General features: G+C 45.9%; 1 protein-coding gene across 4 annotated transcripts in view; it reads right to left on the minus strand.

Moving 5' to 3' along the window:
- Window positions 1-14,359, minus strand: part of LOC310848017 (receptor-type tyrosine-protein phosphatase V-like) — a 54,709-nt gene extending 40,350 nt beyond the window's left edge. For 3 of the 4 annotated variants that reach the window (XM_083746439.1, XM_083746441.1, XM_083746438.1), the window contains exons 1-5: window positions 13,904-14,358; window positions 8,352-8,418; window positions 4,045-4,311; window positions 1,477-1,743; window positions 308-574 (exon numbers count right to left, since the gene is read on the minus strand). In XM_083746439.1, the coding sequence (XP_083602565.1) occupies window positions 308-574; window positions 1,477-1,743; window positions 4,045-4,311; window positions 8,352-8,418; window positions 13,904-13,978 (943 nt within the window). In that variant the 5' untranslated portion in view covers window positions 13,979-14,358. Of the gene's footprint in view, window positions 1-307; window positions 575-1,476; window positions 1,744-4,044; window positions 4,312-8,351; window positions 8,419-13,903 lie in introns of all 4 variants that reach the window. The other variant, XM_083746440.1, reaches the window with a different exon arrangement.
- Window positions 14,360-14,567: the final 208 nt, after the last annotated feature.

The following is a 14,567-nucleotide window of genomic DNA, read 5'->3' on the forward strand; positions in this document are numbered from 1 at the left end:
CATTCGGTCCCAGCTCCTGCCCACCTAGCAGTTCGAAAGCACTCCTAAGTGCAAGTAGATAAATAGGTACCGCTTTATAGCGGAAAGGTAAACGGCATTTCCGTGTGCTGCGCCGGTGCCTGCTCTCCAGAGCAGCTTCGTCACACTGGCCACGTGACCCAGAAGTGTCTCCGGACAGCGCTGGCCCCCTGCCTCTTAAAGTGAGATGGGCGCGCAACCCCAGAGTCGGTCACGACTGGCCCGTACGGGCAGGGGTACCTTTACCTGACTTCCAAGTGCCTTGAACAGTATTCTGCTGCATACTCACATGTATAAGCTGTGACATTGGGCCCCTCTATCAGGTAAAGCCCAGCTGCAGCGCTGATCCCTAGGCGATAGGGGGTGCCCGGCTGCAGGTGCTGGAAGACGTAACTGGACAGGCCTCTTCTGAGCGACACTGTGCTGCTCTCAGCTGCGGTATGGAGGTTCTGCAGAGTGAGATGGAGCCATTCTGCTCCCTCTGTTTTGGCCCATGAGGCTGTCAGACTGGAGCTGGAGTTGCTATGGAATGCCAATGCCTTGGGGGCGACAGGAGCTGTTGGGACAAGGGAAAGCTGAAGGGAGTCATCTCTCACTACAGGAAACCACCGGCTCCAAGAAGAGGGGTCCCTTTTCAAAGATGCCCCCACTCCATGGAAGTCCCCAGTCCTCAGAAGAGGACACTCCAGCACCCTTGCAAACAAATCAGTCAGTGAAAGCAGCTACTTGCTTGCCTTGCTCACACATACATGTGCCAATTTTTGATGGCACACTGGTAGCCTAAAGCAGAGGTGGCCCTGCAGATGTTGTTGGACTCTAGCTCACATCAGCCCCAGTCACCATGGCCAACAGTCAGTGATGATGTGAGTTGTAGTCCAGCAAGAATCACAACTTCTCTGCCTTTGGCCTAATGGAGGAGGAAATGATCAGTTTTAAGAATACAGGGATATAAGAGCCCCACCAGAGCTGGCTAAAGACCCATCTGGCCCAGCATCCTGTTCTCACTGTGGCCACGTGAAGCCTGCAACCAGAACCTGAGCACCAACAGAAGTGTCTCCATTTGTGATTCCCAGTGACTGGTTGCCATCTTTTCCTGCCTGGCTGCTTGAAGGTGAGTCTTACTCCATAGACAACTAAGTTGTCTAAATTGCCTATCTAAATTGTAAGCCGCCTTAGGGACTGCACTGGGCTGAATGGCAAGTCATAAATCATTTTATAATAAATAGATAAAATTCCAGGCCTCATAAGCTCCACGGGTGTCATAAACTAATCTCAGGCATGGCTAATTAGCCCCTGCCTACTTTCTTTTCCTCCTCACTACTCCTTGAGCATGCGGGAACAATGAGATAACGTAGCCCCGCCCAGGTATCTGATTAATTTCTGGAGACGCTTCTGTCTCTACAGAGTTGATTTTATCCTCCAACAATGCCCTCAGGCCAGAGTAGCAACTTTCCATACCGGTCCATTGACGTGCACTGGTGCTCGCTTTGGAATATCCAGCCAGGGTGGTGATTCGCAGGGCATATTCACTGCCAGCTCGAAGCCTCTCAAAGCGGAAGGTGGTGGCCCCTCTAGGGAGAGTCACATTCCTGACAGGTGCCTGTGAGTCTATGTGGTACAGAACCAGCTGGTAGCCATCTTTCCCACCAGGGGCTTCACTCCAAGAGGCTACTAACACAGAAGGGCCATCATAGCTGAGGATCACGTCCCGCACAGCTAAGGGAGCTAAAACAAGATGAAGGTTCCAAAACAGAGTTGCCAGTGAGTAAGCATTTCAGAATATTTACCCCAGAATATTTACCCCAAACCTATCTCTCTCCTATCTCTCTCAAATCCTGACCAGATTTCTAAAGTATTTTATGTGAGTTCTGTTCTAGCCTATCTGAAGTACAGTGGTACGTCGGGTTACAGATGCTTTAGTTTACAGACTCTGCTAACCCGGAAGTAGTACCTCGGGTTAAGAACTTTGCCCCAGGATGAGAACAGAAATTGTGCAGCGGCAACATGGTGGCAGCAGGAGGCCCCATTAGCTCAAGTGGTACCTCAGGTTGAGAACAGTTTCAGGTTAAGAATGGACCTCTAGAATGAATTAAGTTCTTAACCTGAGGTACCACTGTATATTAAGGGTTGCAGTTGGAACTAAAAAATGGGTGGAGAATCGGTGGCCCTTGAGATGCTGGTGGAGTCTAATTCCCATCAGCCGCATAAAGCATAACCAATGGTCAGGGATGCTGGGAGTTGTACTATAGCAAAACCTGGAGGGCTACTGAAAGATGAACACTTCACAGTGAAAGTCGAATAATATTTACTCAGAAATAAAACCCACTGTGATCAGGAAAGTGCACCTATGATTGTATGCTTAAAGGTTCACAGTCCTCAGCTCAGCCTTATGTAAACTCAGCCTGCATGCAGACACAGGAAACAGGAAACAGGAAACAGGGTGTCTATAGGTAAAGAAGTGCTGGGCTGTTGCCAGAGCCAGAATTAAGTATCTTGGTGCCTAGGGCAAAGAACATGAAACACATCTTTAAGTCAACCCCCCTATTTTATAACGTAAAACATTAACACCAGTTATAATAAAACGATAAATAGCAAGACTTGGATAGACAGAGTTAGTGAATATTCATGAATTATTTTAGGAGGTCTGATGACTCTGGAACTGGGAGAACTCACAGTGCCTGGTGCTTCAAAGCTTTGCCTTTCAGATTAAGGCTGTGTACACACTTTACCTCTGAAATGCACAGTTGCCATTTTATCATAGCATGCTTTTTTACATAGGACTTTGCCATTGTACACACCTTTATGCAATGGCACAATCTAAAGTAGCAGCTGCTAGCCAGGATGTCTGTAAACACAGGTGGGCATGTTTTAAAATTAGTGTGCAAGTGTTATCTACTCCCCTGAATCACTGTGTCCACAGATTATTATTTTTTAAGTTGTTTTCTGCAGTCTTTGGAAACTGGTGTGCTGATATACTGGTGTGCTGATCACTATACAGAGACAACTAAGGTATGGTATTGCTTCCTGTTTTGACTATTTCATTCATAGACAAGTTAAGTACGGGGAGGGGGAGTGGCACAGTCCTGCAAGGCCGGAAGGTCTGCCCCAATAGGAGGTGACCTGAGAAAGCCTGCTCTGTGTACACACGCCGGCAGCGTGCACTTGAGAAGTGCATTCTCAGCACAAAATGGATTATAAGCACTCCAGCAGATCAAGCATTAGTGCGGGGGCAGGGATGACATGGGGATGAGGTCATGTGTACGGCACCCGAAAAAGGTTCCTGCATCCAGCTCCGAATGCACATTATCACACAGTATGTACACACCCTAAATATTTGCAGGATTTAAATCATTACTACAACCAGTAATCTCACCTAATACATTATTTTTTAAACAGTAAATTTCATTTACTAAATAATGCATATAGCATGTTTTACCTTCATTGGAGATTTTGAAACAGAGGTTGGAAGGCCATACTTAGCTGCGGTTCCTGCATTGCAGGGGGTTGATTTTTTGAGGGCAAGGCTCAATGAACTATCTGCACTAGTGCAAGGCATAGTGCTAGCTGAGCAGGACTTTCCTCCATGGCATAGCACCTCACAATCCAGGGTGGTTCTTGCCTTCATCCTGACCCACTTAGTTGTTCTTTTACTTGTTCAGTAAGCTAGAAAACATCTGAGGGCAGCTCTATTCAGGAAAGGTTTTAATGTCTGAAATGTTATTATTTTTTATATTTTGCTGGAAGCCGCCCAGAGTGACTGGGGAAACCCAGCCAGACAGGTGGGGTATAAGCAATAAAATTATGATTATTATAATGATTATTATAGAAGTGAGCACTTTCAACTTTTGAAGAAAGCACACAGCCAGGCATGTCAAGGGGAGGCCGCCATTACACAATGTGGCATGCTGAGTCTTGAGTATGGGAATGAAAGCGAGAAAAGGCGATGTCCATGTTTCTAAATATAAACCAACTCTATGCTCAGAATAGCCTCACGCGGCAAAGTAGATGCATTTGTCTCCCACTTACCTGTCTGCCCGGTGACTCTCCTGCTGTAGTTTCGTGCACAGACCAGCAGCACGGTGACTTCAATGCTGTATCGTGTCCCAGGAAGCAAGCCCTGGAAGTCGAAACTGGTGGCATCAATCCCAGCTGATCCATTCTGCAGCAAAGAGTCTGTCTTGAAGTCATAAAGGGCTAGTGAAAAGCCCCGGACACCTCCAGAGGGCCTTTCCCAGGTCAAGAGGAGGTAGTCATAGCGGCCTTGGTTGCTGATGCTCACATTCAGGAGGTGTCCTGGGGAAGATAGACCATAAGGTGCTCAAAACTGTATTGTCCTTCAGGGTCTGCTGTCTTCAGCCCCCAAACCCAAAGGCCTGTTCTCTATCTGACATAGATCAATAACACCTTCATCACTTAGGTGAGTAGGCAACGTGATGCTATCCAGATGTTGTGGGCGCCATATTATTTATTTTTTATTTTTAAAAATAATTGTATCACACACACACACACACACAAATATATAATCAAAGCTGTCACAAATACACAGAGAGACACTAAAAAGTATATAAGAATTTAAAACAGATCACGAGCTAACTATGTTTCTTTGTTGACTCTATAAGTGTGGCGGCACATAAAAGTTTTCAGCAAACACCTGTTGAATCTCTATTGTAAGAGCACTCCACATGACTGAGCCAGTGACATTAAAGGCTCAGTTTCACGTTGATGTCAAATGAGCCACACAGATTCAGGGGAGTTCCCTTCATCCCTGACCATTGGCTGGGGCTGGTGAGAGTTGCAGTCCAACGCAACTGGAAGGCACCACATTGGCTACCCCTGATCTGGGCCAAAAAGTCGGAGGCCCTTGAGATATCAGCAAAGCCTCCTCACTCTCATGCTGAGCCTGAGTAGGAGTGGTTGGTTTATAAAAAGCAACAGTAGTATGACAAGCAAATCCACTGCATTAGAATAGTCATGTTTTAATTATTTAGCATCTACAATTGCTAAACAACAGACAGGAAAATCATAATTTGGTCTGCTAAGACCATCAGCAATTTTGAAGTGGTCAAAGTGGGGGGGGGCAGTGTTGGCAACCCCAGCACTACATGATTCATTGTCTGTAGTCAAGCCCCACAATCCAACCACGTTTGTTCCAGCTCCTTAGAAAGGAACTCAATATTTACATCAGGCATTCCTGAAACTGATGACACCCTCACCCTGAAATGCAAATAAGAGACTGAAAAAGCCAGTCTGACTCCCAGGCATATCCTTCTACGAGTCAGATCCAGAAGAGAAAATAACTTGTTGTCACCTATGGCTCCCAGGTAAAGGTGCCCCAATGCATCATGAATAATCTACAGCCTATCCTGGACAATTCCACAGGCCTTGGGTGGTAGCCCTGTCCACACTTGCAGAAAGCCCCTCAATTGAAACTGGCTAGTCACTAGCAACAATTAACCATCAAATGGAGACAGAAACCTAAGGACCAGATTCTGCAACAAGCCCAGATGCCAACTCTACCTCCCTTTTCATACAAGCAACAATATTACAGACATCATCCATAAAGCCAACCATATCATCAGGTGTTCATTCACCAGATCATCTTCCAATGCATTACATGTAATTTTTGTAATGCCCTGTCAACAGTGCCCTTCTGGTGTCTACCTAGGACAGGCATCCCCAAACTCAGCCCTCCAACTGTTTTGGGACTACAGTTTCCATCATCCCTGACCACTGGTCCTGTTAGCTAGGGATGATGGGAGTTGTAGTCCCAAAACAGCTGGAAGGCTGAGTTTGGGGATGCTTGACCTAGGACAAGCAAGTCAGTCTCTACAGAAAAGAATAAAGCAACACAAAAATGGCAATGTTCAGAAATCATTGGCAGTCTTTAGAAAACACTTTCTTCCTAACCTAAAAGCCATCATTTTTCCGTGAAGGCACTTCATTCCAGCATGAAATGGCATCAACATAGATAATAGTTTCCTCTCCTACTGCAGGTAGGTAATTTAAAAATTAGCATAGTGAAGCTAGGAATGTTGTGTTATTGCACACTGCTGTTGTGATTGGCCACTATGTTTATTTTGTTGACATATAAGCAGAATCACCATAGGCTGTAGCCCTGTTCAGGCAATGGGGCATGTTTTTGTGTTCAATGGTGGGACGTGGTGGGTTTCATCCAATCATATAAGTACTGCAATGTGTCTGCAATGTGTATGCACACGCACATGTGTAAACAGAGCCTGCCACTCCTGCATTTCATGCTATTTGGCTTCATTGTTTACTATCTTTCCTCTCTATGCCCATGTATATCCACTAGCTGTGCATAACTCTTCATGCATCAGAAGATGTGAACTCTAGTCGATGACAGCTTATGTCATAATGAATCTGTTGGCCTTTCAGGTTCCACAATACTTTGGTATGCTTTTCCCCCCGGTGGAGATAATTATGAGTTTTGGATGCAAGATCTGCAGACACCTTGGGTGGTTTCATTAGGTGAATTAGCAGTTTAAGCCAGACCTTGCCCTGTTCCTCTCTAATTCTAACCCACTGTGGAGAAGTATCTACATAATGAAGTCTTAATGTGTTCCTAGGATTGCAGTGTAATTCTCTCTGGAGACAAAGGCCTTATTTAATGCTTTGCTGATGTATTAGAAGTGTGTCTAATGCCCTGTTTACCTGCTTGCCGGCAAAGTCTGTGTGCAACCTGTGCTACTTTTGCATGTTGTAATTGTTAATATATTCTTGGTGGCTTGTGTTGAACTCACCTATGTGGAAATTCTGCATGCTGCAATTAATGGTTGAGCAAACATGTATCCAGGTTAATTAATATTGATAAAAACTTCAAGGTTTTATATAGTTTTATAACTATATAACTATATAACCTTTAGAAGACATCTGAAGGCAGCCCTGTATAGGGAAGCTTTTTAATGCATAATGTTTTATTATGCTTTTATTTACTTTGGAAGCCGCTCAGAGTGGCTGGGGCAACCCAGTCAGATGGGCAAGGTATGATGATGATGATGATGATGATGATGATGATGATGGAAATGCGCAGTCCCTGAGTTAAGAGAATTTGGCTTGACTTGGTTTCCAGGAGGAAAGCAATAATAACTTTTGCCAATTCATTTTGGGCCTTTCCTTCACAATATTCTCCATCTCTGCAAGTATTAGATAGCTTACAGAATTCAACATCTATTTTTATGCTAAGGCAGAAGACTTGTAGAATGCTGCTGTCACTTTTCATGATCTTGAATGTGCATCTTGCTTGCCTAAATAGATCTGACATTTAACAGTTCTTTGTTTCGCCAAGGCAGTTCAGAAGCTTTTGTCTACTACTGTATATCTCTAGCTACTTGAAAACACACTGAAATTCATACACAGAAAAGGTGAACAATAGTTTGGAGAATCGCCCAAATAAGGGAGGCCTAATACAATTCGGCACTGGCTCCAGGTTTCTTTTTACCCAGAACAGTCTGTAGAAACATGGTGCCAGGAAAAGAATATTTCCCTAGGTGTGTGTATTGCTGCATGGAAAGTGGTAGTGCAAATGTCACAAACACTTATAGGACATATGCTACAGAGCTTGTGTTGTATTGTGGACAAAGTGTAAGAATAGGACTGAGGAAACCTAGACTCAGTCATGAAGCTTAGAAGGTGATGTTGGCATAGTCACTGTCCCTTAAGCCTTAGGTATAACACTAGGTGAGGATAAAACTGGAGAAATCATGAATATTGCGCAGAAGGAAGGAAGGAAAGAAGGAAGGAAAATTAGAGATTAGCAACACAATCTCCACCCTCCTTCCTTCATTGTCTACTATTTTAATTAAACACACTTACACTCACACACATATTAGTAGTAGTAGTACCCCACCCATCTGACTGTGTTGTCCCAGCCTCCTATAAAGGGTTTGCGGTCTCCCAACATGCACAATGAGCCAATTCTTTTAAAAAGTTGTGGACTGTAAGAATGCCACCACCACCCCGACACACACAAATGCCACAAATAGTTTTCAGTGACTCTTTAGATTAAAGGGAGTTTTTCAAGCTGTGTCCTTTCCCATGACGCTTGGCTCCATAAAAGCCAGTTGGAAGTTGAAGGCTGAGGTGCACTGGGGAGGAAAAGTATCTCTCCCTCTTCTTCAGGGAAAAGAAGGTGAGAACATTGAGGGACACCTTCCCATTACATTCTCACTCCCTTAGGTCTCCATCACTCCCTCACTTTGTCCCTTGAAGCGATCTCTAGGGAAATATATCTGGCTCCAATAACAGTGGATATTCCTGTGATATTCCAGATTTCCCTGTCTGGGAACTCCCAGGGAGAGGAGCAGAAAACTCACCTTTCTCGTCAGGCAGTCCTTCCACTCCTGGATTCCTTTGCCAATCTGTTTGGTTGCATCTGTCATCCTATGAGATTGAAATTAATAAAATCCTTAGTGGTGTCTGTATAGAAGCAAGGCTCAGAAAAAGACTGCATCTCTATTTTGCCATAAAAACAAAGAGACACAACACCTCTAGTGTTATGACACCCCAGGGGTGTGGAATCTGACCCTCAAGATGTTGCTGAACTTCAACTCCCATCGCCCCCAGTGAGCATGGCCAATGGTCACAGATGATAGGTCCACAGGTTTCCCCACCCCTGAGATACCCACCTTTATGCCTGGTCCCTCACACTTGCAGTATGTGGAGGGGACACCTCTCTGATTCGAATCACTAAGTCCAGTCATCCCTATCCTGGTGCCCTCCAGATGTATTGGACTCCAGCTCCTATCAGCCCCATCCAAAAAAGTTAATGGTCAGGGATGGGTGCATGAAACTATTTTAAAACAGAAGTGCATCCTCTCTAGACATTGCTACCACAACCTCAAAGGGGAAGAGAGTTTGCATCTAAATGGATGGGTACAGCATGGAATGCCTGAGTGGTGGAAGGCTATGCTACATCTTCTTTTCACAATCAAGGGCTCAGTGTTGACCCTTCATTTGTCTGTTGCCGAGTGCTGTCCAACTACAGATCCTACCTAGACTGGCTTACAGAAACTGTAAGGTCTGGCTGCCAGCCTCCCTTCCCAGCTTGGTACGTCTCTCTGGAAGCCAGACTGCGTACAGCCAAGCCCTGCCTCTTGCATTGTTTCTCTTTGTGGCATGATCCAGGTTGCTTCCTTCGTAACAAGGGTCAGGGACAAGGGACAAGGGTCAAGGGACAGCTGCAGCTGTAATGGACTCCCTGGTTCTCCCCATTTTGGTATGTGGCCAGTAAAGGCCGGTGCCTGAAGTAAACAATTAGGGCCAAACTAGGCATTACATGGGACGCCGGTGGCGCTGTGGGTTAAACCACAGAGCCTAGGACTTGCCAATCAGAAGGTCAGCGGTTCGAATCCCTGTGACGGGGTGAGCTCCCGTTGCTCAGTCCCTGCTCCTGCCAACCTAGCAGTTCGAAAGCACGTCAAAGTGCAAGTAGCTAAATAGGTACTGCTCCGGTGGGAAGGTAAATGGCGTTTCCGTGCGCTGCTCTGGCTCCCTCAGCCAATAAAGCGAGATGAGTGCCGCAACCCCAGAGTCGGTCACAACTGGACCTAATGGTCAGGGGTCCCTTTACCTTTACCTAGGCATTACATGCAGTCAATGTTCCCTCACAGGCAGTGGCGTAGCGTGGATTGTCAGCACCCGGGGCAAGGCAAGTAATTTGCGCCCCTTAACCCGTGGATTTGCGCCCCCTAACCCTAACCCCCAGATGTTGCGCCCGGTGCGGCCGGCCCCCCCTGCACCCCCACGTTATGCCACTGTTCACAGGTGTTTTGTGTGTGTGTGTGTGTGTGTGTGTGTGTGTGTAAAACAACATCATAAGTCTGCATATGTAAATATGAATAGAGGAACAGTGATAGGAAGGTGGTATGTCTTTTCCCATTTTTACCAAAACTAAGATAGCTGTGGAAGAACAGTTAGGGGGGATGAGATTATAAATGAAAGAAATGGGGGGGTCAAGCACACGGACACCACACTTTCCCTCCACTTAAATTTTTAGCCTTCTAAGGCTTTTAATTTTATTTTTAATGATTGGGAAAGTTACACCCAACTGCATAAAATGTCTAGATTTCACCTCCACTCTAGTTGCAGCCCTATGGCAATAGTTAGGTTGGAGGAGCGTGAAGTTGGAAAAGCCAGGAAGAAATGATCCATGGGAGTTCCTCCTCTTTACATCAGGTTCAGTTTAAGCTCTGCTGTCCTAATTTGGCTCCTAATTTTACAATGAGATGTGGACAAGAACAAAAACCCCTAAGATTTGCTTATCAAGGTCTGACCAAAGATTCCCCTTATGCTGCATTCTGTCGCCAATAATGGCAACCAGCAAGGTTGCCAGCAGAAAGGAGCAGGTCTGCTTTCCACAACAGGCTGATGTGTAGAAATCAGTGGGTACAATTATTATTATTTTTTGCAGGATGAAAATAAACATTATCCGGGGCCAGATTCAACTAACTGGTCCTGCTAGCAGAAGCCCATACAAGGACTTCCACTAGCACAATGAGCCTTCCTTCCAACTCAACAAATTAGTGGAAGTGTGGGTCAGCAGTACCCCCAGAACAGCATGTATGGGGAGATAATTTCATTGGGCAAGCAGAAATGCATTCTGATGGAATGTTTGTAGCAATGTGGAGCTGAATTCCTCCCAATGTCTGTGCATCAAGTTGCTGTTAAAGGCAGAGCTACAGGGATTGGAAAGGGCCGAAGTTGGCAACTCTCCCAGCTGGATGACCCTGGATTGCTCACAAGCAAGGCATGCTGGAATAGCTTTCTCCTGTTGTATCCCCCCCCCCCCATCCATTAATCCTGAACAGTGAAGTTCTATTCATGAAATGTAGAAGTTCTGTTCAAGATTACTTGTTGTCATTGAACAATCCTGACTTTTGAAATTCAGTTTTAAAGGTATTTATGCTAGTCGGAACAGCTTGTCGGAATGATTTCCACATATGAATTGTGTGATGCATACTGTTTTGTTTCTTCTGAATATGCTGCTGAATATCATGGTTAAAACCAAGATCTAGTGCAGGAGTTACCAACAAGGCAACCTATAAACGTTGGTTGGACTCCAGCTCCCATTATCACCAGCTGGTATAGACAAGGGTCAAGGATTATGGGAGTCCAACGTCTCTGGACTTCCAGAGAGCTACCCAAATGAAAAAGAGGATTTTCAAAGGCTTGCAAGTATGTAAATCTTATGGTTGGAATAGCATCTCATGCAATGCACCTGGGGAATTCTCGCAAGTGGCAGGGCAATGCAACACCAATCCCTGTCCTCAGCCTCACCCTGCCTCCAGGATGGTTCTCATGACATGAAGAAAGTGATCAGAATCACCAGGGAAATCACCTGCCTGGCTGAACAACCTTCTCTAGAGCAGAGCCGAAATTTCTTAGATGTGATTTTTCATTCTTCCTCTTACCTCATTCTTCCCCCTCCTCCCAAAAAGAGAAAGCCATTTTGCAGAATTTTCTACTACAGTGATACCTCAGGTTAAGTACTTAATTCGTTCCGGAGGTCCGTACTTAACCTGAAACTGTTCTTAACCTGAAGCACCACTTTAGCTAATGGGGCCTCCTGCTGCCACCGCGCCGCCGGAGCCCGATTTCTGTTCTCATCCTGAAGCAAAGTTCTTAACCTGAAGCACTATTTCTGGGTTAGTGGGGTCTGTAACCTGAAGCGTATGTAACCTGAAGCGTATGTAACCTGAGGTACCACTGTAATATTATCTACCTTTTTTGTGGTGCCATCATTCCCCTCCATCTCCTGCATGATCCCGAATGATGCTAGGGCCCTTTAGCAACAAAGTGGGGGTGGGGACTTGGGGATGCAGAGGTTGTGCTACTGACACACTTAATGGTGACATAATAATGAGGATAATATCTCCTCTCTCTGGAGAAATGCTCTGAAACACAAGTTTTTTCTGTACACAAATAGAGTGGAGAATTTTGGGAGGCCAAAATCCTGAACCGGCACACGGAGGCAATGTACAAATCAGATCAAAAGCCTATCTAGTCCAGCATCCTGTTCTCACAGTGGCCTTCTAGATGCCTGTGGGAAGGACATGAGTTCAATGGCCCCTTCCAACAACTACAGCAATACTGTCTCTGATTCAGGCAGTAGTACATAAGGCCATTGTGGCTAGCAGCTGTTGATAGCCTCTGTGAATTTGTCGAATCCCCTTTTAAAGTCACCCAACTTGGTGACCATTACTACATCTTGCAGTGCTTCCTTTCGCCTGTCCTAAACGTCCCAATATTCAGCTTCACTGGACAACCCTGGGTTTTGGTATTATGAGAGAGTGCTAATCCTCTCTGTGTCCACACCAAGTATAATTTCCATCTCTTACATCCCTCCTTGTTCGCTCCCTTCTCCCTTAACCAAAAAAGGCCCTAGGAGTTGTGACCTTTCCTTGTACAAGAACTGATCTGGTCCCGACGAAAGAAGAACGGCAGACAAAATTAATGGACTATGCAGAATTGGATAAAATGACAGGAAGGATTCGAAACCTGCGGGACCAGAGATTTACAGAAGATTGGAAGAAATATACGAACTAATTGAAGAGCAATTGTAATCAACAAATTACGCTAGTAATCAACAAATTACAAGAAGTTTTGTAAGGAGAAATATATGAAATATTGCAAAGAAGAGAAAGAAGAGAGATATTAGTTGTGAGATTTAAATGTAATAGTGAAAATAAGAAATGTAAATTAAGTAAATAGATTGGAAAATTTTCAGAGGTGATCGATGGAAGTAAAAAAATTGTACAGTATAAGATGTTAAAGTACGTTTAATTATTGTTGAAAATGATATGTTGAAAACATATATATATATATATATATATATATATATATATATATATATAAAAGAGAACTGAACTGGTCTCTGATCATTTTGCTTGCCCCTTTCTGCACCTTTCTCAGCTCTACAATATCCTTTTTGAGGTGCGGCAACCAGAACTGCACACAGTATTCCAGGTCTGGCCGCACGGTAGATTTGCGTAAAGGCAAATTTCTACAACTATCAATGCATTGTGAGGGGGAAAGGAGGAACTAGGCCCTTAATGGAAACAGGTCACAGAGCTGCGCCTGATGAGGGTTCATGTGCCCCAGCCGGGGTGTGGGGGAAGCATACATAAGTCCAGAGAGGCTGGCAGGAAACACCCAACTAGAACTAAAAGTATAGAGTATGAAGTATAATAATGCACCTCATTCCAGCATTTCCAACAGACTCAGCATCCAGACTGGGAACCTGGTGTGCTTCTGAGTCGGGCAGGTGAAGGTGTGAGCAGCGGCAGAATGTGCCACACACACTGAGCACCAGGGCAATTACTCATGACAAGCTCCCACTCGTCACTTGCCCACTTACAGGCCCACTGTGTGACTTTGCCTCCTCACACAGGAAGCCACCTTCTCCCAAGTCAGACCCTTGGTCTAAACAGCTCTGGGGTTTCAGGTAGGGGTCCATCTCCTACCTGGAGATGCTGGGGACTGAACCCAAGACCTTCTCCATGTGCCCTACCTCTAGGCCATGCCCCTTCCCATGCCCTGTTGCTGAGCGCTGCGAATCCCCATGCACCACATTAAGTGTCCTCCTGTCCTGTTCATGCGCACTGCCTTGGCACAAGGCTCTGTGGTCTCATTTAGAGGAGAGGCCGGGGGAAGCTCCTGGAGGGAGCCAGGCTTCTCTAATGGGCAATGGTGCTAATTCAGTGCAGCTGTGTGGCCAGCAGGCAGGAATGCTCTCATCCCCCAGCGGAGAAGAGAAATGCAGGCTGGCTGTAACTCGGAGGAGCCGGCCTCCACCGCCAGCAAGGAAAGGCACTGGAAGAGAGAGAGAGAGAGAGAGAGAGAGAGAGAGAGAGAAATGTGGACTCACCTCAACCACAGCTTGCAGATGCGCCTGCGAAGAGGCCCATTCCATGGGCGGCAACAGCAGCAGCAGCCACAGCATCTAGTGGAGAGAGGGGAACGAGGAGCAGAGAAAGGCAACCGCAGCAGCAAGTTATAGTCCTCTTCGAAGAGCAGCTGCCCTCCTCACCCAGCTGTCCCTACGGCAACTCCTGCAGACTTCCCTCGCTGGCCTGTGACATCAGGGCCCTGGCATGCAGGATGCCAGCTCCAGCCGCCAGTTTGCCGGGGAGTTCAAAGGTGTATGTGTGAGTTTGCGAGAGGCTCTGCATGAGAGGACGAGGAGCGTGCCTGTGTGTCTGAGAGAGGGAGAGTGTGCCTTCCTCTCTGTGTGGGGGAGCATCGACTGTTCCCTGCGCGAGAGAGGCTGTACGTGTGTGGCTGCGTGTGTGAGCAAGCCTTGCCAGCGCTGTTCCTCCATGTGGGAGTGTCTGTTTCTATGGGTGTGTGTCTCCAAGAGGACGTCTTTTGTCCTGGGTTTTTCTTTTGTTTTTTAGACATTTTCTTCTTTGAGAACAAGTTTGCTGAAGCTGACAGAAGTTGCCGGGGAGGGACTGGGGGGTGGTTTACTCTTCTTGCTCAGGGTGGTAGAGTAGCCCAAAGAGAAATGTCTGCCTGTTCTCTCTCTCCTG

The sequence above is a fragment of the Podarcis gaigeae genome (genome assembly GCF_964106915.1).
Source record: "Podarcis gaigeae genome assembly, chromosome: 6".
In the NCBI taxonomy this organism is placed as follows: Eukaryota; Metazoa; Chordata; class Lepidosauria; order Squamata; family Lacertidae; genus Podarcis; species Podarcis gaigeae.